Source organism: Eucyclogobius newberryi, unplaced genomic scaffold, assembly GCF_026437365.1.
Source record: "Eucyclogobius newberryi isolate DKJ021-1_F unplaced genomic scaffold, fEucNew1.0.hap1 SCAF_1, whole genome shotgun sequence".
NCBI classification, from domain to species: domain Eukaryota; kingdom Metazoa; phylum Chordata; class Actinopteri; order Gobiiformes; family Gobiidae; genus Eucyclogobius; species Eucyclogobius newberryi.
In genome coordinates, this window is record NW_027315723.1 from 54,216,942 (window position 1) to 54,240,963 (window position 24,022).

The following is a 24,022-nucleotide window of genomic DNA, read 5'->3' on the forward strand; positions in this document are numbered from 1 at the left end:
GTTTTAGCTTCCGAAACAGCTACTTGTGCTGCTTATCTGCTTCACTTTAATATCATGCAATGTATGGCAGCATTTTACACCCCAACGATGCTCTTTCCTTAATGAAATCTGCAAAGCACAACTTACGTACAGCCTATAAAGTGTTGTTACTTTTGCATTACTAAACTGCCCCCAAAAAGGAGAAGATCATGTCAAATATTTGACACAAATGATGGGCTACTACTGGGATGTAACGATTTGCAGATATCATGTTACAAATATAATTATGATATTAATTTCATGTTACATGATTAAGTGTAAATGTTGTGTACATAGTAAACCTATTTTTATTTTTATCTTATAGCCTATTTTTATCCTACAGCAGATTTAAATTGTTTTTCTTTTTGACTTTATATAGGACATTTATCATTATTCATTGTTTTATGTTGCACCGAATCACCAAAGCAAGTTCATATGTTTGTGAATTCTGTTCATTGACAAGGGTTAGGGGTTAGAGTTAGGGTTAGAGTTAGGGTTAAGGGTTAGAGTTAGGGGTTAGGTGTCGGTGTAATCCCTCATTCGTCCAGGCGTGTTCCATAGTAGAAAAAGCTTCAGTTGTAGTCATCTGGACTCAGTTTGAAAAAATAGACGTTTCGACTCTCATCCAAGAGTCATTGTCAATAACAGAATTTAGGTCGAGAACTCCGATATTAATACTGTTCTGTGGTAAGACCCGCCCATTGGGAGGAGCCTTCCTGAAGTAGAAAGAGTTGTTTGTTTCAACAGAAACTCCCCCTTGTATCTACCGAGCCTATTCAGAATCTTAATGGGCTATTAGAAACCTCTTTGTCTTTGTGAGACCCTGGCTCAACCACCCTGAGTACCTGATTAGCATCTGAATGTCCTTTACCTTTCCAGGGGTTCAGAATCCCATTATAAATAACAGGAAGATGAAACCTAAGCCCTCCATTTCTGTTTAAAGAAGGTCTTTCTTTTTTAACAAAAATAGCTTCCTTGACTCCTCTTTCAAACCATCTTTTCTCCTGCTTAAAACCTTCACCTCACCGTCTTCAAACGAGTGATTAGAGGCTTCAAGATGGAGATGCACGGCGCTCTGAGGTCCTGAACTAGTATTTCTTCTGTGCTGATAAAGCCTCTTGTGTAGAGGCTGTTTCGTCTCACCTATGTAACGTTCTTTACAACTTTCTTCACTGCATTGGATCGAATAAACTACATTGCTCTGTTTTTGAGTCGGCAACTTGTCCTTTGGGTGAACCAGTTTTTGTCTTAACGTCTATTTTTTCAAACTGAGTCCAGATGACTACAACTGAAGCTTTTTCTACTATTAGGGGTTAGGTGTTAGGTGTTAGGTGTTAGGTGTTAGGGTTAAGGGTTAGGGCTAGAGTTAGGGTTAGGGTTAGGGCTAGGGTTAGGGGTTAGGGGTTTAGGGATAGGGTTTAGGGTTAGAGTTAGAGTTAGGGTTTAGGGTTTAGGGTTAGGGTTAGAGTTAGGTTTTAGGGTTAGGGTTAGGGGTTGGGTGCACGGTGGCAAAGGTTAGGGTTAGGGTTTAGGGTTAGGGGTTGGGTGCACGGTGGCAAAGGTCTCCCAGACCAACCATCACATGATCTCTCTGGGTGGAGTCTGCATGTTCTCCCTGTGTTACTGTGGGTTCTCTCCGAGTTCTCCAGCTCCTCCCACCGTCCAAACACATGCATGTGTTAGGTAAAAATTGGCAACTCTAAATTGGCCCTATAGACAGGTGTTGAAAATAAGCATCTTCTGCTACATACACTTAAAACATTGCATCTGGTTCGTCCAATGTAAATGCTATGTCCTTAAAATAAATGAATAGGGTTAGAGTTAGAGTTAGAGTTAGGGTTAGGGTTAGGGTTAGGTTCTGATGATTAATTGCAACATTGTGGTAAGGCAAAAATAATTGTTGAAATAGTTATTTTTCTTTTTAAAATGCTTTGACCAGCTTTTGGTGTTGATAATTACTGTCATCATCAAAACAATTAAGATATTAAAGCTGCTTAATAACACAATTATCTCTTTATGTTGTCGAATGTCTGACCTGGAGTAAAGATCATGGTGCTAATGTTTTATATCTTAACATTACAGGTAAGTATTCTTTTAAGGTTACACTTTACTCAAAATATACTCCACTTTAAATGATCATAACGCAGTATAATCATGGATCTATGGCTACAGTAGTTTACCGCGGTGCCGCGGCTCTGTAGACACTCGCATGATGGCGACGCCAGTTTCGGGGCGTGTCTGTTTTCAGTCACCAGTAGAGGGCGCTGATGAAAGCGCTGTGTCTGCTTTCATTTTCTTTCATTCAAGAAATCAACAAACTTCAAGCTTAACACATTAATATCGTGTGCGTTCAGCTCGTATCGTCTTAACTACACTCTAACTAGACATATTTACTATATTTACATAAGACTATGCTCGTTTTTCCAAAGCTGCGTTACTTTCACTTTCATCGGACCTAGTTTATTCTGTGTTCATGTAGCATGTAGCATGTAGCATCTGCTTTTACCGAGTCGATTGTCACTTTCAGTCCAAAGTAGTTGGAGGATGACGCCGCGCGTAAGTCTGTCTCTAGTGGCTTTTGTGTTGACATTGTTGGCGACAGCATCCGGACAAACAGGTGACTTTTCGTGTGCTTGTTATATTCATTATTGAAGTTTAGTGCAACTTTTGTTTTGCTCTTTTGAATGGGAATATCAAGTTTGTTACAACCGCGCCCAATTCGGCCAAAGCAAAGACCCGCGTGGGTCACGTGATTAGGAGCGGGTCATATATGGACAAAAAATAATGGCGATTGAATTTGATTTTGTCTATTCAAAAACAAGGTATAAATTATAATTCATGAACATAAACCATAGATGTCTCCGGTAGTACGTCACTTCCTGTGTCACCAGGACACATCACCGCCCCGACCGGTTGTACGTCACTTCCTGTGTCACCAGGATACATTACCGCCCCCTTTTGGGTGAAAACAAACGCAGCGTGCGACCGGTGATAAACTTCAAATAAACGTCCAAAATTTGTATTTGATTTGTATGGAATAGTTTAAGCCAAAGGAAACGCCAGTGGTTTGACTTGAGACGATGTAAACGTTTTTAAACTGGTAAAACTATAGCTGCATGTCTGAAGGTTATTTCTAAAACACAAAGTGCTTCACAACAGGAAAACCTGCATTAAAATCACAAAGAAATTACAGAAATCACAAACATGCACAGCTAAACAAAACTGTTTTTAGCTTAGACTGTTCCAGAGTTTATCTGAATAAAACTGAAACGCAGATTCCCCATGTTTAGTCCTGACTAAACCCTAACCCACAGTATTATGCTTTATACAGTGTTTTACTGAAGTATAAGTTGTACTGAATACACAGTATTATGCTTTATACAGTGTTTTACTGAAGTATAAGTTGTACTGAATACACAGTATTATGCTTTATACAGTGTTTTACTGAAGTATAAGTTGTACTGAATACACAGTATTATGCTTTATACAGTGTTTTACTGAAGTATAAGTTGTACTGAATACACAGTATTATGCTTTATACAGTGTTTTACTGAATACACAGTATTATGCTTTATACAGTGTTTTACTGAATACACAGTATTATGCTTTATACAGTGTTTTACTGAATACACAGTATTATGCTTTATACAGTGCTTTACAGAAGTGTAGGAGGAGACGTTGTCCTGGTACCTCCTCGTCCACACACCTCTGCCATCATTTCCAATGTCTTATGGAAGCATGATGACAACCTTGCAGTGGAATGGGAAGGAGAGATCCATCCCACAGAAGAGTACGGACCCTTTAAAGGTAATACTTTCATGTGACAAACTGTAAATGTTACAAACTTACACCACTCTCTTATTATTTCAGACCAAAGTTACCTGAACCGTTCAAATGCAGAACTGACCCTCAAGAATCTGACTCAAAGGTTGAGTGGCGTTTATGTTGTTGAGATCAATAACCACGTCATCCCTGGATCAATAACTCTTTTTGTTATCTGTAAGTATGCACAGTCTTATTCACACTGCACTTTAATGATACAATACTTTTGACTTCCAGCTGGAGTCCCAAAACCACATATTTCTGTGAACTGTACTGCGGAACAGACCAAATGCACTTTGACCTGTGAGGGGGACGTGAAGGCTATGAGTCCTGAACCCACCTACATATGGAAGTTCAATAACCAAGAGCAAACACATCCGCATCCGCGTTTGGACATTACCCCGGTATTTGAACTTAACTTGACTTCATTATGTTTGTGATAATTGGCTCATGTTTTGTGTTTGATTTCAGGAGAACTCAGCACCTGAGTTCATCTGTGAGCTAAAGAACCGCGTGAGTCATGAGAGCAGTGAGCCCTTTGACAACCCCTTCAGGCCACGCCCAGGTGTGTGTCATACTACACACTGTGTACATCTACACACTGTGTACAACTACACACAGTGTACAACTACACAGTATGTGTACATCTACACAGTGTGTGTGATACTACACAGTGTGTGTACATCTACACACTGCTGTGACGCTGCACAATGACCTCTCCCTGTTGCAGGTCTGAAGGTCACTTCAAGGCAGAAAGTCATTACGGGGCTTGTGGTGATGTTCTGCCTTTTGGCTCTTGTACTTGGGCTTGTTTTGGGACATAGATTTAAATCAGGTAATATATATCTTAATATATTAGAAGTATTATTTACATTATTTGTTTTGTCTAATGTCTTTTCATGTTAATCTCCAGGGATGTGGTTCTTTCAAAAAGGTGTGTATTTGATGTATTTATTTTACACTCGTAGTTATGTCTTCATTTGCTTATACAAGCTTTTATTTAAAATGATTGACACTTTGTCTCTGTAGATTCTGAGCCCTGGGAACCCGGTAAACACAGTTTACTATAATATAGATTTATTCTGCAATACATTTCTCATCTTATTTTTCTTTTGTGTCCAGACTTTTGGCAGAAGACTGAAAGACAAGGTAAGATTTTGTGATGTCGGGAATTTCTCAACCCGAAAGTTGAATAGAAAGTATAAAGTTACTTCAGAGACAAATGGACTTTATTAAATGTTGATAAATGAATCTGTGTTTCTGTTCAGCAGCTGAACCTCCATCTGCCAATGACCAGCCAGGTACACCACCTGTCTAAGAGGAGGAGGAGGAGGAGGAGAGAGGAGGAGCAGGGGGAGGAGGAGGAGGAGGAGAGAGGAGGGGGAGGAGGAGGAGGAGCAGGAGGGAGGAGGAGGAGAGAGGGGGAGGAGGAGGAGAGAGGAGGAGCAGGAGGGAGGGAGGGGAGGAGAGAGGAGGAGCAGGAGGGAGGACGAGAGAGGAGGAGGAGGAGCAGGAGGGAGGAGGAGGAGCAGGAGAAAGGAGGAGGGAGGGGGAGACAAAGGGAGGAGGTGTGGTAGTACTAGTACTAGCTGCAGCAGTAGTAGTAGCAGTAGCAGTAGTAAATTGCTGACATGATTCTTTTCTTTCAGGAGAAGGAGACGTGATGATGGAGAGCAGGTCATAGGTCATGATGAACAGGTCATGATGAACAGGTCATGATGAACAGGTCATAGGTCATGATGAACAGGTCATAGGTCATGATGAACAGGTCATATTGAAGCTTTGACACGAAGAGAATCACAAGCTTCATCTGTGACTTTGATGTGACTTTATAACAGAACATGATCATTATATTATGCAACTGTAAGAAGCTGGTGAGAACAGGAAGTGCTTTTCCCGTTAGCGCCTTAAAGGGATATTTGGACATTTAGTCTTAGAACGCTTTTAAATCTGTGAATCTGCTTTTGGGGTTTTGTTGTCTTATTAGAATAATGTGTTTAACTTTGACCTTTCACCAACTACATGACTATTTTGCGACTGTAACAAAGACATTGAAAATGAATTGGTTGAAAAAATGTCAACTGTTCAACTTCCTGTTTAGAGGTGCCATTTTGAGTACTTTCAAAAGATGAAATGTTTTATTTTTGAATTCTTCATTTCTATTGCAGCGGTGCTCATTTTAATCTGAAAATCATGAATTGACACATTTTTAAACATGCACTGAATGTTATTATGTTTAAGAATATAAAATATTTAAAACGTTTCTAAAGTCTTTACATGTGATTATTACTAACATTATCTAAGGCAAGGCAAGGCAAGTTTATTTGTAGAGCACATTTTATACACAAGGCAATTCAAAGTGCTTCACAGCAGGAAAAATGCATTCAATTCACAAAGAAATTACAGAAACAGAAATACAATAAAATTAACTAAATTAAAAATTATCAATCCAACTGATTTTCTAAACTAATAAAATCACAAACAAAAGAGAAGAGTGCAAAGAAAAAATCCTTTCAGTCATGCGCAGCTAAACAAAACTGTTTTTAGCTTAGATTTGAACATTGTCAGAGTAGAAGCCTGTCTCACATCTTCAGGAAGACTGTTCCAGATTTTAGCTGCATAAAACTGAAACGCAGATTCCCCATGTTTTGTCCTGACTCTGGGCACCAGCAGGAGGCCGCTCCCTGAGGTCCTCAGAGTCCGAGATGGTTCATATGGCACTAACATATCCAAGATGTACTTTGGTGCTAGGCCATGGAGAGACTTGTACACAAGCAGAGCTGCTTTAAAGTCTATTCTCTGAGCCACAGGGAGCCAGTGCAGAGACCTGAGAACAGGACTAATGTGATCATACTTCCTGGTTCTAGTCAGGACCCGAGCAGCAGCGTTCTGGATGTACTGCAGCTGTTTTACAGCTCGTTTGGAGAGACCAGTGAGCAGGCCGTTACAGTAGTCTAATCTACTGGAGACAAACGCATGGATAAGTCTCTCTAAATCTGGTTTTGACACTATATTTTTGATTTTGGCAATGTTTTTTAGATGGTAAAAAGCTGCTGATGTTATTGATTTGACGTGGCTATTAAAGTTCAAGTCTGAGTCCATTATTACCCCCAGATTTCTAATTTGGTTTGTAGGTTTTAGAGCGAGACTCTGGAGGTGACCGCTAACACTTTCTCTTTGTTTCTGTGGGCCAAAAACGATTATTTCAGTCTTGTCTGAGTTCAGCTGGAGAAAGTTGTTTTGCATCCACAAACTGATCTGTTGGATGCAGTGACAGAGTGAATCTACTGGTCCATAGTCACCTGCCGATAGTGAAACATAGATCTGAGTGTCGTCTGCATAATTGTGATAGGACACATTTTCACTGCGTATCAACTGACCTAACGGCAGCATGTAGAGGTTGAACAGAAGGGGACCCAGGACTGACCCTTGGGGCACTCCACAGGTCAGGGTCATGTGGTCTGAGACACAGCTACCAATTTCAACAAAGTACTTCCTGTCTTCCAGATAGGACCTTAACCAGTTTAGGGCAGTGCCAGTGATGCCCACCCAGTCCTCTAGTCTCTGTAAGAGGATCCCATGATCGACAGTGTCAAAAGCAGCATCAGATCTAACAGAATTAAGACTGAGGCTTTGCCCGTGTCAGTGTTCAGGCGGATGTCATTTGTCACCTTGACAAGAGCAGTCTCAGTGCTGTGATGAGGTCTAAAACCTGACTGAAAAACATCAAATGAGTTGTTTATTAAGAGGAAATCTGTGAGCTGTTGGTAAACAACCTTTTCAAGGACTTTGCCCCAAAATGGCAGATTAGAGATGGGCCGGTAATGACTCAGTACTGCGGCATCAAGACTGCTCTTCTTTAGGAGAGGCTTTATGACCGCAGTTTTCAAAGACATTGGGAATGTTCCAGATTGAAGCGACATGTTAACTATGTGAGTGAGTGGTGCTAACAAACTGTTCAGCACAGACTTTAGAAATCTGGTGGGTAACACATCAAGGCAGCATGTAGATGAACTCAGACTGGTGATGATCTCATGGACAGTTTTGTCAGTTACTGGTGCAAAGTGAGTTAGCTCTAAGTGTCTTGGTGGTTTTAGGGTAATTTTTTGCATTGTGGGATTTAAAGCATTTTTAATGCCCTGAACTTTGTCATTAAAGAATAATGCAAACTCATTACACTTGGATGTGGAAATGAGTTCTAACGGCAGCTGAGCTGGAGGGTTTGTTAATCTGTTTACTGTGGCAAACAGGACACGCGAGTGGTTACTGCAGCTTCCAATTATTTCAGAAAAATATCTTTCCCTAGTTCTACATAAGATTAGGTTGTACATGTTCAGCTTTTCTTTGTAAATCTCTTTTTGAACCTGGAGCTTTGACTTGCGCCATTTCCGTTCGGCCCTGCGGCACTCCCTTTTCTGTGCCCTGACCGAATCATCATTTCTCCACGGCGCCTTCTGCTTATTTTTAACCATTTTAGCCTTTATAGGGGCGATGGTGTCCAGAACATTCAAAACACTAGATGTAACAGAGTTCAACAAATCATTTACATTAGAACATGAGACATTTTCAAAGTTTATCATTTCCATAAACAGTGCACCTGTGCCATCACTTATGTGTCTCCTCTGAACAACTGCAGGACCAACCGGAGGTTGGGGAGAAACAGACAGGTCAAAGAAGACACAGAAATGATCAGACAGAGCAACATCGATCACATTAACATTTGAAATATTTACCCCCTTTGTAATTATGAGATCTAGAGTGTGTCCTTTGCTGTGGGTGGGGCCTCTCACATGCTGAGTAAGACTGAAGGTTTCAAGGACAGCATCAAGCTCTTTAGCGTTTCTGTCACAAACATTATCAACATGCACGTTGAAATCACCTGTAATGACCAAACCATCAAAGTCTGTGCATATGACTGAAAGCATCTCAGTCAAATCATCAATAAAACTTTGGCAGTGCTGGGGAGGCTTGTATAAAACAATGAAGAGAATGGATGGAGACCATTTTAGCTCCATTTTAAAGGATACATACTCAAATGATGAAAACACCCCAAAAGACAACCTGCGGGTAATTATTTCATCTCTAAAGACAGCACAGACTCCACCCCCTTTTTTGTTTTCTCGTGTTTCAGATTCAAACTTAAAGTTGGGTGGAGCAGATTCTATCAGAACTACATTTCCTGTGTTTTTGTCAAGCCATGTTTCAGTTAAAAACATAAAATCAAGATTATAAGAAGAAATAAAATTATTAATTAAGAGAGATCTGTTTCATAAGGATCTGACATTTAGCACAGCAAGTTTCAGACTAGTTTCAGTGGGACTGGTCTTTATCTTTTCACAGGGAATATGAATCACATTTCTCAGATTGGGCCTGACTCACATTTTGTTTTTCCATCTGTGTGATGATGTGACTACAGAAATAGCACTAGGGGGGGCTCTTTTTACATAGGGCCCCGGGTTGGTTTGATTTTTAATGTGACAATAAGTCCCGGCAACGCTGAGACCCAGTGCATCCTAGCTATGGGAGATACCAGGTAAAAGGCGAGGTTGGATGGGTGGTGGGGCTTTTGTAGCCAAGGAGAGTTTGGGACCAGGTGAGAGGCGAGGGGGGATGGGTGGTGGGGCTTTTGTTGGTGGAGTCGGCATAGCCCTTGCTATATTGGGCGTGAGTGGAGCCATCTTAATGCCTGATTTGATCAGACTTTCAAAATGGCTGGGAAGGCCCATGGGTGAGAGTGGAGATGAGAAGGAGAATGATGAATCTTTAGTGGGAGTAGATGTTGCAGGGGGAACCCAGGGCTAGTGTGAAGGCAGGGGCGATGACAGGGATGTTGTTGATGGGTCCAAGGCCTTTGAAGATTGTTCCTTTGCTGGAGGCGGTGGAGGTGAATGTGGAGCAGCTGGAGCTGAATCCTTTGCTGGTGGTGGTGGAGCAGCTGCTGATGAATCCTTTGGCAGGAATTCTTCTCTCATTCCTCTCTTCTCTAACTATCTGCTCAGGACCCTGTCCAGGCCCAGTCCAATGCCTCAGAGCGTGGAGCAGGTTCTCTGTCAGCACCCTCACTCCACCTCTGCATAGGTGGGGGCCATTTCTCTTAAACAGGTCCTCTCGTTTCCAGAATAGATAGAAGTTCTCAATGTAGTGTAGTCCTCTCGGGGAGCACTCTTTGGACAGCCATGTGTTCAGCTGAAGAAGCCGGCTAAACTTGTTTATCCTCCTGTCGATGTTTGGAAGAGGTCCACTTATGAAAGTTTTGATTTCCATTTTATCAAGCCCGTCGAATAACTTCAAGAAGTCTTTTTTCAAAACTTCAGTCTGTTCCCGCCGCATGTCCACTGCACCCACGTGCACAATCAGCTGTTTAGCTCCTCCATGCTTAGCCATAATATTTGGAAGGAGTGACGTTATCTCAGAAACAGTGGCGCTTGGAAAAGAATGTGTGTTTATCTTTTCATGCGTCATGTGACTTATCGCGCCGTCCCCAACTAAAACAATCTGCGTGACCTTGGCAGATCCTCCTCGCTGTATTTTGGCCACGTCATCTTTCCTTTTTTCATTTAATTCCATCTCGTCGGTTGACACAGGAATGGTATCGTGAAGAACTTTTTCAGATTCCAAAACAAATATCCGTGTTTTCAGCTCATTAATTTCTTGTTGATATTTCCGACAGCGTTCACAGTCTTTCTCCCTTCTTCTCCCGGACATGTCGCTGGCGTCAGATATGTCGTTAAAACTGGAAAAATGTTCTTAAAATCCTTGGTTTACTTGAAAAAGTCTAAAGCAAAAATGTTTGGAAGACAAAAACTGATTAAAAAGCAAAATAAATAAGGAAAGCAGCGATAGCAAGCGGAGTGAGCAAAAAAGCGTGTGCACTCTTCGGAAGCAGGAAGCAGACTGGATTACGTCATTCATACTGTCACCACTAGAGGGCAGCACACCACTGTGTAACATTGTTTCTCTCTTTATCACCAGAGCAGTGGTGCAATAACTTTGTAAAATTGTAATCTTGAATCTTTCTTGACTATTTTGAGTGGTAATAGGTTTCAGGATTTGGCATGGCAACAGTCCTACGTTGTCATAGCAACAGCACAACTTTAGAAAGGGGAACTTTCCTCACACAATCCTTCATTCCTGTAATAATGAACATTTGGTCCAGTCTTTTCTTTTCCCTTCTAGTATTTCAAATGTTTCCACAGGACTTGATTGTGTAAAGGGTTAACCAAACATGACGAGCCTTTGGCTTCCAGCGAGTGCAGCTGACCAAACATCCAATACAGAAACTATTTATTTGTGAATACAAAAGAAACAAATAATTGAAACCACAAGTTGGCAAGTTCAGCAGTCTGACCTCTTCACATTTTAAGATTATGCAGCATATATTTTGTATGAATCAGCGGCAAACATTTAATGGCCACAAAAAGGAAGATATTGTGGCACAGTAATCCAACTAACAGTTTTCCACAGAATGATTGTATTGAATTTAAAGTCAGGTTCCTATGACAGGTAGAAAAATAACTAAGGAGTCATTTTATTCTAGCCTATTTTTCTGAAAAAATATTTGAAACAAATGTGGCAAAGAAGTGGCTGGAGCTTCTCCTAAATTGTGCACGAAAAGCCAGAATACAGCCAGTAAATGAGTAAAATGTCCTACAACAGCCTGTAAACAAGTTATTTATAGGGAAATATTAAAAAAAGATTGTGACAAGTATTAATAGAATCAATATGCTTTTTTTAACCTTTTGATCAGGTTTGTAAAACATGAACATCTAATACTGATGTGGAAGTGTCGTACCGGGACTTCACGTATAATCACACAGTAATCATTGGTATCGCTCTGTCACAGAGAAGACAGTATCAAAGTGAATTCATCATCAACAATGATGATGTCAATGATGTCCAACAGTCCTGCAGATGAGATCAAACATACAGAAGTGGAGGCACTTATTATTAAAAACATATGATGCATTATTATAAACACTGTGCAAACTAATTCAAATAATGGTTATTTATATAAGAAATCATATTAAGACATGACACTTTTGCCATTTGAAAGTGGCTCAGTCTCCACTGGGCTCAGCTCTGTGGGCAGCTCGTTGGCCCCGCCTCCTCTGTCGGCCCGGTGACGAAAGTGGCGGATTATGACCACGGCAGCACAGATAAAGTAGATCACTGTGAGTAGACTGAAGTAGATGAAGTAGACTAGAAACTGGAAAAAAAACACAACACAATCTAAAGTCACAGAAGCAGCAGGAGTCATGGTCAGCACGGGTGAACTGACCTTCAAAAACAATGATGTTATATACCAAATCCAAACAAAGACTCCCCCATCAACCCAAAGTAAATAATATACAATCATAAAGGCAAAGTGATCCCATGATGTACCTGTGAGTGCACGTCCAGCCCCAGCCCTCTCTTATCCGCAAAGATGATGCTGATGATGCTCTTCAAGATGGTTCCCAGGAAAGTGTTGATCCCGAACACAAGAGCACATAGTTCCTTTGTAAGAGATGAGGCAATCTGAAACCTGAACATGAAAAATTCAAATACCTAAGAAGATTACAATTGAACAATGTTCAGAGATTAGCTGGCTTACGTTGCAATGGGCACCAAGAACTGGTAGAAGCCTCTGAAGAGCACATACGAGACGTAGCACACCCAGATGTTGCTTGTGGTCCCCATGAGCAGCAGAAGTCCAGCTTGGGCCGCTGTGATGACCGCTATGACCAGCTCAGACCAAACATTCCAACGGATTTTGGCATAGCTCGCAATGAAGGAGGTCAAGGCACCTTCAAATTCATACAAGAATCATCACAATCATTTTGTAGGAAACACTATCATTGTCAAGTGGAAAACGAAAAGAAGAGACCGTGATCTGATTTGTTAAATATGGCATAATGTACATCATAGTATTGGATCATGATAATAATAATAACATTCATTTGACTGATAAAGCTTTGTGCTTTTTGGACACTCAAAGACACACAGTTCATTCACTGATGATTCTAGAGCTTCAGTGGCACAACAAGGTCATTAAGATCAGACAATCTCAAACTACATTTAAAATCAGAGACAACGGCTTTGAGGCAGTCGTGCCCAAAGAGCATAAAAACTCACTATTTATAATCTATATTACTTTTATGATCGTTCTTTTTGCTATTGCTGTTATGTTTTATCATAGTTTTAATCTGTGAAGCGCTCTTACTTATCACTATGCAACTGAACACCTTCCCCCGCTGTAAACACAGTCCATCTGTGTGGTCCCGTCGTGTCAGAGGTCACAGTCCGTGTGGTCCCGTCGTGTCAGAAGTCGTGTGGTTCCGTCGTGTCAGAGGTCACAGTCCGTGTGGTCCTGTCGTGTCAGAGGTCACAGTCCGTGTGGTCCCGTCGTGTCAGAAGTCGTGTGGTCCCGTTGTGTCAGAGGTCACAGTCCGTGTGGTCCTGTCGTGTCAGAGGTCACAGTCTGTGTGGTCCCGTCGTGTCAGAAGTTGTGTGGTCCCGTCGTGTCAGAGGTCACAGTCCGTGTGGTCCCGTCGTGTCAGAGGTCACAGTCCGTGTGGTCCTGTCGTGTCAGAGGTCGTGTGGTCCCGTCGTGACAGAGGTCACAGTCCGTGTGGTCCCGTCATGTCAGAGGTCGTGTGGTCCCGTCGTGTCAGAGGTCACAGTCCGTGTGGTCCCGTCGTGTCAGAGGTTACAGTCCGTGTGGTCCCGTCGTGTCAGAGGTCACAGTCCGTGTGGTCCCGTCATGTCAGAGGTCACAGTCCGTGTGGTCCCGTCGTGTCAGAAGTCGTGTGGTCCCGTCGTGTCAGAGGTCACAGTCCGTGTGGTCGTGTCGTGTCAGAGGTCACAGTCCGTGTGGTCCCGTCGTGTCAGAAGTCGTGTGGTCCCGTCGTGTCAGAGGTCACAGTCCGTGTGGTCCCGTCGTGTCAGAGGTCACAGTCCGTGTGGTCCCGTCGTGTCAGAGGTCACAGTCCGTGTGGTCCCGTCATGTCAGAGGTCACAGTCCGTGTGGTCTCGTCGTGTCAGAGGTCACAGTCCGTGTGGTCGTGTCGTGTCAGAGGTCACAGTCCGTGTGGTCGTGTCGTGTCAGAGGTCACAGTCCGTGTGGTCCCGTCGTGTCAGAAGTCGTGTGGTCCCGTCGTGTCAGAGGTCACAGTCCATTTGGTCCCGTTGTGTCAGAGGTCACAGTCCGTGTGGTCCCGTCGTGTCAGAGGTCACAGTCCGTGTGGTCCTGTCGTGTCAGAAGTCGTGTGGTCCCGTCGTGTCAGAGGTCACAGTCCGTTTGGTCCCGTCGTGTCAGAGGTCACAGTCCGTGTGGTCCCGTCGTGTCAGAGGTCACAGGCCGTGTGGTCCTGTCGTGTCAGAGGTCGTGTGGTCCCGTCGTGACAGAGGTCACAGTCCATGTGGTCCCGTCGTGTCAGAGGTCGTGTGGTCCCGTCGTGACAGAGGTCACAGTCCATGTGGTCCCGTCATGTCACAGTCCGTGTGGTCCCGTCATGTCAGAGGTCACAGTCCGTGTGGTCCTGTCGTGTCAGAGGTTGTGTGGTCCCGTCGTGACAGAGGTCACAGTCCATGTGGTTCCGTCGTGTCAGAAGTCGTGTGGTCCCGTCGTGTCAGAGGTCACAGTCCATTTGGTCCCGTCGTGTCGGAGGTCACAGTCCGTGTGGTCCCGTCGTGTCAGAGGTCACAGCCCGTGTGGTCCTGTCGTGTCAGAGGTCGTGTGGTCCCGTCGTGACAGAGGTCACAGTCCATGTGGTCCGTCGTGTCAGAGGTCGTGTGGTCCCGTCGTGTCAGAGATCGTGTGGTCCTGTCGTGTCAGAGGTCGTGTGGTCCCATCGTGTCAGAGGTCACAGGCAGTGTTGAGTTCATGAAATATCTCACTTAATAAAGTGGACGCAGCCTCGACTCCTCCGTTGTAGACTTTGGCTGGAAAGGTGTTCCATAAGATGTGGACGTAGAAGAGCACCAGGTAGTACCCGGTGGAGTTGAAGATCCACCAAAGCGACCACAGTCTCAGATTTGGCACGCTGACCACGTTTTTGAGCTCAAGCAGCATCTGGACCAGCACTGGGTCCTTCCAATTGGATTCAGGAGATTTGTTTGGATTCATTTTGTCTAGTTCTGCTTTTGAACTTGTCTTCTTTTCCTGACTGCGGTTAAAAAACAGCGAGCGCTTGGGCCACGGGAGACAAAGGGCGAGGAGCAATCCCAAGCATACGAATCCTAATGAAATGGCACTTAGTGTGTAGAAGGTGATGTTACCCAGTGATAGACATAACTGTCCCAAAACTGAGCTGGTGAACACCCCGAGCAGCACTGAGGTGCGGGAGTAGCCCGCCACGCGCTGGTACAGGACGGGGCTGACCAGGGAAAAGATGTAGGAGGAGTAGGCCACGCGGCAGGCCATGGTGACTCCATAAAAGATCTCCATGAGCTCCATCTGGAGTAAAGAGCTGCCCAACAGGAGCAGGAGCCAGATGACCACCTGGCTGAGCCCCTGAATGACCAGAACAGGCTTGTAACGCAGGAAGTCTGTCAGCAGGAACGCAGGCACCAGCATGACCATGTAGGAGTAGGTCAGCACAGGCGTGATCTCATTGGTCACCTGGGAAAGAGCAGACAACAGTTAATGGCACTGCAACATGCAAAGCCTTTAAATGTCCAATGAGTCCATCACACTACAAAGTGTGTGACCCTGACCCCTCACACACTACAAAGTGTGTGACCCTGACCCCTCACACACTACAAAGTGTGTGACCCTGACCCCTCACACACTACAAAGTGTCTGACCCTGACCCTCACACACTACAAAGTGTGTGACCCTGACCCCTCACACACTACAAAGTGTGTGACCCTGACCCTGACCCCTCACACACTACAAAGTGTGTGACCCTGACCCCTCACACACTACAAAGTGTCTGACCCTGACCCCTCACACACTACACCCTGACCCCTCACACACTACAAAGTGTGTGACCCTGACCCCTCACACACTACAAAGTGTCTGACCCTGACCCCTCACACACTACACCCTGACCCCTCACACACTACAAAGTGTGTGACCCTGACCCCTCACACACTACAAAGTGTCTGACCCTGACCCTCACACACTACAAAGTGTGTGACCCTGACCCCTCACACACTACAAAGTGTGTGACCCTGACCCTGACCCCTCACACACTACAAAGTGTGTGACCCTGACCCCTCACACACTACAAAGTGTCTGACCCTGACCCCTCACACACTACAAAGTGTGTGACCCTGACCCCTCACACACTACAAAGTGTCTGACCCTGACCCCTCACACACTACACCCTGACCCCTCACACACTACAAAGTGTGTGACCCTGACCCCTCACACACTACAAAGTGTCTGACCCTGACCCCTCACACACTACACCCTGACCCCTCACACACTACAAAGTGTGTGACCCTGACCCCTCACACACTACAAAGTGTCTGACCCTGACCCCTCACACACTACAAAGTGTGTGACCCTGACCCCTCACACACTACAAAGTGTGTGACCCTGACCCCTCACACACTACAAAGTGTCTGACCCTGACCCCTCACGCACTACAAAGTGTGTGACCCTGACCCCTCACACACTACAAAGTGTGTGACCCTGACCCCTCACACACTACAAAGTGTCTGACCCTGACCCCTCACACATTACAAAGAGTGTGACCCTGACCCCTCACACACTACAAAGTGTGTGACCCTGACCCCTCACACACTACAGAGTGTCTGACCCTGACCCCTCACACACTACAAAGTGTGTGACCCTGACCCCTCACACACTACAAAGTGTGTGACCCTGACCCCTCACACACTACAAAGTGTGTGACCCTGACCCCTCACACACTACAAAGTGTCTGACCCTGACCCCTCACACACTACAAAGAGTGTGACCCTGACCCCTCACAAACTACAAAGTGTGTGACCCTGACCCCTCACACACACTACAAAGTGTGTGACCCTGACCCCTCACACACTACAAAGTGTGTGACCCTGACCCCTGACCCCTCACACACTACAAAGTGTATGACCCTGACCCCTCACACACTACAAAGTGTGTGACCCTGACCCCTGACCCCTCACACACAACAAAGTGTATGACCCTGACCCCTCACACACTACAAAGTGTCTGACCCTGACCCTCACACACTACAAAGTGTGTGACCCTGACCCCTCACACACTACAAAGTGTGTGACCCTGACCCTGACCCCTCACACACTACAAAGTGTGTGACCCTGACCCCTCACACACTACAAAGTGTGTGACCCTGACCCCTCACACACTACAAAGTGTCTGACCCTGACCCCCTCACACACTACAAAGTGTGTGACCCTGACCCCTCACACACTACAAAGTGTCTGACCCTGACCCCTCACACACTACACCCTGACCCCTCACACACTACAAAGTGTGTGACACTGACCCCTCACACACTACAAAGTGTCTGACCCTGACCCCTCACACACTACACCCTGACCCCTCACACACTACAAAGTGTGTGACCCTGACCCCTCACACACAACAAAGTGTATGACCCTGACCCCTCACACACTACAAAGTGTCTGACCCTGACCCTCACACACTACAAAGTGTGTGACCCTGACCCCTCACACACTACAAAGTGTGTGACCCTGACCCCTCACACACTACAAAGTGTGTGACCCTGACCCCTCACACACTACAAAGTGTGTGACCCTGACCCCTCACACACTACAAAGTGTCTGACCCTGACCCCCTCACACACTACAAAGTGTGTGACCCTGACCCCTCACACACTACAAAGTGTCTGACCCTGACCCCTCACACACTACACCCTGACCCCTCACACACTACAAAGTGTGTGACACTGACCCCTCACACACTACAAAGTGTCTGACCCTGACCCCTCACACACTACACCCTGACCCCTCACACACTACAAAGTGTGTGACCCTGACCCCTCACACACTACAAAGTGTGTGATCCTGACCCCTCACACACAACAAAGTGTATGACCCTGACCCCTCACACACTACACCCTGACCCCTCACACACTACACCCTGACCCCTCACACACTACAAAGTGTGTGACCCTGACCCCTCACACACTACAAAGTGTGTGATCCTGACCCCTCACACACAACAAAGTGTATGACCCTGACCCCTCACACACTACACCCTGACCCCTCACACACTACAAAGTGTGTGACCCTGACCCCTCACACACTACAAAGTGTGTGACCCTGACCCCTCACACACTGCAAAGTGTGTGAGGGGTCAGGGTTGCACCCTGCACCCTCTTTTCTCAAACAAATCAAGTCCATGACATCCTTCATTCAGATCCCTCCTCTCTCATTAAAGGAGTAATGGACGATTCTTCACCGATTTGAGAACTCAAGAGGAAGTGCACATGTGCACCCCCCACACACACACACACTCACTCCCACACACACCTTCAGGACTTTCAGGACCTTCAGGACCATCAGGACCATCAGGACCATCAGGACCATCAGGACCTTCAGGACCTTCAGGACCATCAGGCTGCATCAGGACCATCAGGACGATCAGGACCTTCAGGACCATCAGGACCATCAGGACCTTCAGGACCTTCAGGACCATCAGGACCTTCAGGACCATCAGGACCATCAGGACCTTCAGGACCTTCAGGACCATCAGGACCATCAGGACCTTCAGGACCATCAGGACCATCAGGACCATCAGGACCGGACCATCAGGACCTTCAGGACAATCAGGACCATTAGGACCTTCAGGACCTTCAGGACCATCAGAACCTTCAGGACCATCAGGCTGCATCAGGACCATCAGGCTGCATCAGGAACTTCAGGACCATCAGGCTGCATCAGGACCTTCAGGACCATCAGGACCTTCAAGACCATCAGGACCATCAGAACCTTCAGGACCATCAGGCTGCATCAGGACCATCAGGACCTTCGGAACCTTCAGGACCATCAGGACCATCAGGACCTTCAGGACCATCAGAACCTTCAGGACCATCAGGACCATCAGGACCATCAGGACCTTCAGGACCATCAGGCTGCATCAGGACCATCAGGACCATCAGGACCTTCAGGACCTTCAGGACCATCAGGACCATCAGGACCTTCAGGACCTTCAGGACCATCAGGACCTTCAGGACCATCAGGCTGCATCAGGACCATCAGGACCATCAGGACCATTAGGACCTTCAGGACCATCAGGACCATCAGGACCTTCAGGACCAACAGGACCATCAGAACCTTCAGGACCATCAGGCTGCATCAGGACCATCAGGCTGCATCAGGACCTTCAGGACCATCAGGCTGCATCAGGACCTTCAGGACCATCAGGACCTTCAGGACCATAAGGACCATCAGAACCTTCAGGACCATCAGGCTGCATCAGGACCATCAGGACCTTCAGGACCATCAGGACCATCAGAACCTTCAGGACCATCAGGCTGTATCAGGACGATCAGGACCTTCAGGACCATCAGGACCATCAGGACCTTCAGGACCATCAGGACCATCAGAACCTTCAGGACCATCAGGCTGCATCAGGACCATCAGGACCTTCAGGACCATCAGAACCTTCAGGACCATCAGGCTGCATCAGGCTGCATCAGGACCATCAGGACCTTCAGGACCATCAGGCTGCATCAGGACCATCAGGACCTTCAGGACCTTCAGGACCATCAGGACCTTCAGGACCATCAGGACCATCAGAACCTTCAGAACCTTCAGGACCATCAGGCTGCATCAGGACCATCAGGACCTTCAGGACCATCAGAACCTTCAGGACCATCAGGCTGCATCAGGACCATCAGGACCTTCAGGACCTTCAGGACCATCAGAACCATCAGGACCTTCAGTACCATCAGGACCATCAGAACCTTCAGGACCTTCAGGACCATCAGAACCTTCAGGACCATCAGGCTGCATCAGGACCATCAGGACCATCAGAACCTTCAGGACCATCAGGCTGCATCAGGACCATCAGGCTGCATCAGGACCATCAGGCTGCATCAGGACCTTCAGGACCATCAGGACCTTCAGGACCATCAGGACCATCAGAACCTTCAGGACCATCAGGCTGCATCAGGACCATCAGGACCTTCAGGACCTTCAGGACCATAAGAACCTTCAGGACCATCAGGCTGCATCAGGACCATCAGGACCTTCAGGACCTTCAGGACCATCAGGACCTTCAGGATCATCAGGACCATCAGAACCTTCAGGACCATCAGGACCTTCAGGACCATCAGGACCATCAGGACCTTGAGGACCATCAGGACCTTCAGGACCATCAGGACCATCAGAACCTTCAGGACCATCAGGACCATCAGGACCTTCAGGACCTTCAGGACCATCAGGCTGCATCAGGACCTTCAGGACCATCAGAACCTTCAGGACCATCAGGCTGCATCAGGACCATCAGGACCTTCAGGACCTTCAGGACCATCAGGACCTTCAGGACCATCAGGCTGCATCAGGACCATCAGGACCTTCAGGACCATCAGAACCTTCAGGACCATCAGGCTGCATCAGGACCATCAGGACCTTCAGGACCTTCAGGACCATCAGAACCTTCAGGACCATCAGGCTGCATCAGGACCATCAGGACCTTCAGGACCTTCAGGACCATCAGGACCATCAGAACCTTCAGGACCTTCAGGACCATCAGGCTGCATCAGGACCATCAGGACCATCAGGACCATCAGAACCTTCAGGACCTTCAGGACCATCAGAACCTTCAGGACCATCAGGCTGCATCAGGACCATCAGGACCTTCAGGACCATCAGGACCTTCAGGACCATCAGGACCATCAGAACCTTCAGGACCATCAGGCTGCATCAGGACCATCAGGACCTTCAGGACCTTCAGGACCATCAGGACCATAAGAACCTTCAGGACCATCAGGCTGCATCAGGACCATCAGGACCTTCAGGACCTTCAGGACCTTCAGGACCTTCAGGACCATCAGGACCTTCAGGACCATCAGGACCATCAGAACCTTCAGGACCATCAGGACCATCAGGCTGCATCAGGACCTTCAGGACAATCAGAACCTTCAGGACCATCAGGCTGCATCAGGACCATCAGGACCTTCAGGACCTTCAGGACCATCAGGACCTTCAGGACCATCAGGACCATCAGAACCTTCAGGACCTTCAGGACCATCAGGACCATCAGAACCTTCAGGACCTTCAGGACAATCAGGACCTTCAGGACCATCAGGCTGCATCAGGACCTTCAGGACCTTCAGGACCATCAGGACCTTCAGGACCATCAGGACCATCAGAACCTTCAGGACCATCAGGACCTTCAGGACCATCAGGCTGCATCAGGACCATCAGGACCTTCAGGACCATCAGAACCTTCAGGACCATCAGGCTGCATCAGGACCATCAGGACCTTCAGGACCTTCAGGACCATCAGAACCTTCAGGACCATCAGGCTGCATCAGGACCATCAGGACCTTCAGGACCTTCAGGACCATCAGGACCTTCAGTACCATCAGGACCATCAGAACCTTCAGGACCTTCAGGACCATCAGAACCTTCAGGACCATCAGGCTGCATCAGGACCATCAGGACCTTCAGGACCATCAGAACCTTCAGGACCATCAGGCTGCATCAGGACCATCAGGCTGCATCAGGACCTTCAGGACCATCAGGACCTTCAGGACCATCAGAACCTTCAGGACCATCAGGCTGCATCAGGACCATCAGGACCTTCAGGACCTTCAGGACCAACAGGACCATCAGAACCTTCAGGACCATCAGGACCATCAGGACCTTCAGGACCTTCAGGACCTTCAGGACCATCAGGACCATCAGGACCTTCAGGACCATCAGGACCATCAGAACCTTCAGGACCATCAGGACCATCAGGCTGCATCAGGACCTTCAGGACCATCAGAACCTTCAGGACCATCAGGCTGCATCAGGACCATCAGGACCTTCAGGACCATCAGGACCTTCAGGACCATCAGAACCTTCAGGCCCTTCAGGACCATCAGGACCATCAGAACCTTCAGGACCTTCAGGACCATCAGGACCTTCAGGACCATCAGGACCATCAGGACCTTCAGGACCATCAGGACCATCAGAACCTTCAGGACCATCAGGACCTTCAGGACCATCAGGCTGCATCAGGACCATCAGGACCTTCAGGACCATCAGAACCTTCAGGACCATCAGGCTGCATCAGGACCTTCAGGACCATCAGGACCATCAGGACCATCAGAACCTTCAGGACCTTCAGGACCATCAGAACCTTCAGGACCTTCAGGACCATCAGGACCTTCAGGACCATCAGGACCATCAGAACCTTCAGGACCTTCAGGACCATCAGAACCTTCAGGACCTTCAGGACCTTCAGGCTGAGAGTAAAGAGCAAAGCTGCAGCTTCATGTAACAAGGGTTTCATGATGAGACTAAAACAAAATGTAAACATTGTGGCTGTATTTGTAGTTATTTACAGCAAATGCAGTAAATAACTGTATTTGCTGAGAAAATGCAGTTTTTTACTGATTCCAGTGAATCAAAGTCACTTTGACGTAAAGGACCATCAAACACAGAGCTCTGTAAACTGTGTCATGAGGCTAAAGGCTGACATGTGACCAGAAGGTTTCCGTACCTGTTCCCTGGTGAAGTTTTTCTCCACACTCAGCAGATATGGCGTAATAAAAGGCTCTCCGGGCTTAATGGAGGACATAAATCCATAGACACACAAAAAGGTGACGGCAAACTTCCACTTTCGGGGTTCTTCTTGGAGAATGTCAGGAGCTGGTGGAGGATCTGAGGCGCATATGGCCATCTCAGCGTCTTCAGCGTCCTCTCCTGGACCCGGCTGCTCTGAGCTGGTCTTTGGAGCTTCAACTTCCATCTTCAGTGACGACTTCACTTCAAGGATTTGACTAGATTCAACTTCTAAACTCAAGTTGAACACAAACTGTGAAGTTAATCAAATACAGTGCGTCATGTAACAGGCTGGGTTAAAATGCTACCAAGTGTGACCTTTGTGTCCAGTGTGTGTCCAGTGTGTGTCCAGTGTGTGTCACTTATCCACACTTCTTTGTCATTGTTCACCTGAAAAGACAAGAGAGTTTTAGCTGCAGTGTGGAGACTACAAACATGGTGTTTACATGGTGTTTACATTGTGACAAACAGTTCAATAAACGTGTTAAACCGGTCATAACGCGGACCATGTGAAACTGCACGAACATGTTACTACCTGTAATAGCTGTGTTATTACTAGAGCGTGTTTGAGGGATCAAAACGCGACCTCTTGTTTCAGGGACTTACTTATGTCCGTGGACAAAGCGCAGTTAAAAGCCGCATTATGAAGACAAAAGCCTGTTGCACGCGCCACTCATGACACACGCACTCGTTTAGTCAAAGATATGAAAGTGAAGAGCCGTTTACCTCGTGATTTGCGTCCGAATCCGCACACAGTCCGCCGCGGAGGATTCTGGGATATGGAGTTTTATGGGCGGCCGCTGATGTAAATGTTGTAAACGAGGACATTTCGCACGTGGGTGAAGTAGTTTAATTTTGTTGGCTGATATTTGCCTCCGTGTGTGACTCGTTGTATATGAACTATGATCATTAATTACTGTCGTGATCACATGCAATGGTATTTATGTATTTATTTATTTATTTGTCTATGGGAGTTTTTATTTATAGGAGATCTTCTACTCAAAGTGTTTTTCAGACTTCCTATAAGTGACTCATTTCTTCTGTATCTACCTCTGTATCTACCTGCGTTGCACCAATGAAATTTCCCCAAGTGGGACAATAAAGGAATATCTTATCTTATCTTATCTTAATATTTTATAATATAAAACAATATACACTTTAACCTGCTGATCGCACATATAAAAAACAAACGATTTTACATTTATTAGGCTAAGTGTACGCCCTATAATGCCACACTTGTGGCGTGAAAACATTTTAATTAAATGTTAAAGGTTTTCCCACAGGTAATATGTGTGAAATTATTATTTTCCGTCATTCTTTGTGCTGCATAGGGAGAGGTCAAAGGTTATTTTCCAGTAGAAATGACGAGATAATGGTGCGTTCAAGTGCAATGTCCCTCTGACGTCCAGGCTTCAGATCCATGACATGAGGCAGAATTAGCCTTAAATATGCCTCACTTACGCCATCTGTTGGATAATAATTCACG

General features: G+C 46.2%; 2 protein-coding genes across 3 annotated transcripts; one reads left to right on the top strand and one right to left on the bottom strand.

The window, feature by feature from the left end:
- The first annotated feature begins 2,419 nt into the window (after positions 1 to 2,419).
- On the top strand, positions 2,420 to 6,052 carry LOC140365583 (cell adhesion molecule CEACAM5-like). 2 transcript variants are annotated; one of them, XM_072452094.1, is made up of 11 exons: positions 2,420 to 2,635; positions 3,670 to 3,825; positions 3,889 to 4,017; positions 4,078 to 4,244; positions 4,312 to 4,405; positions 4,571 to 4,675; positions 4,754 to 4,774; positions 4,870 to 4,890; positions 4,963 to 4,989; positions 5,109 to 5,141; positions 5,490 to 6,052. In XM_072452094.1, the coding sequence occupies exons 1-11, from the start codon at positions 2,563 to 2,565 to the stop codon at positions 5,522 to 5,524; spliced, it is 861 nt and encodes a 286-aa protein (XP_072308195.1). In that variant the 5' UTR covers positions 2,420 to 2,562; the 3' UTR covers positions 5,525 to 6,052. The 2 variants fall into 2 exon arrangements, with proteins under 2 accessions (XP_072308195.1, XP_072308204.1); XM_072452103.1 differs by having other exon boundaries at positions 5,112 to 5,141.
- A 5,185-nt stretch (positions 6,053 to 11,237) lies between these two features.
- Positions 11,238 to 22,738, bottom strand: slc19a1 (solute carrier family 19 member 1). The gene is made up of 5 exons (XM_072448862.1): positions 22,475 to 22,738; positions 14,719 to 15,442; positions 12,434 to 12,626; positions 12,223 to 12,364; positions 11,238 to 12,046 (listed from the first exon to the last, which is right to left on the bottom strand). Exons 1-5 carry the CDS (start codon positions 22,721 to 22,723, stop codon positions 11,864 to 11,866), a joined length of 1,491 nt encoding a protein of 496 aa, XP_072304963.1. The 5' UTR covers positions 22,724 to 22,738; the 3' UTR covers positions 11,238 to 11,863.
- Positions 22,739 to 24,022: the final 1,284 nt, after the last annotated feature.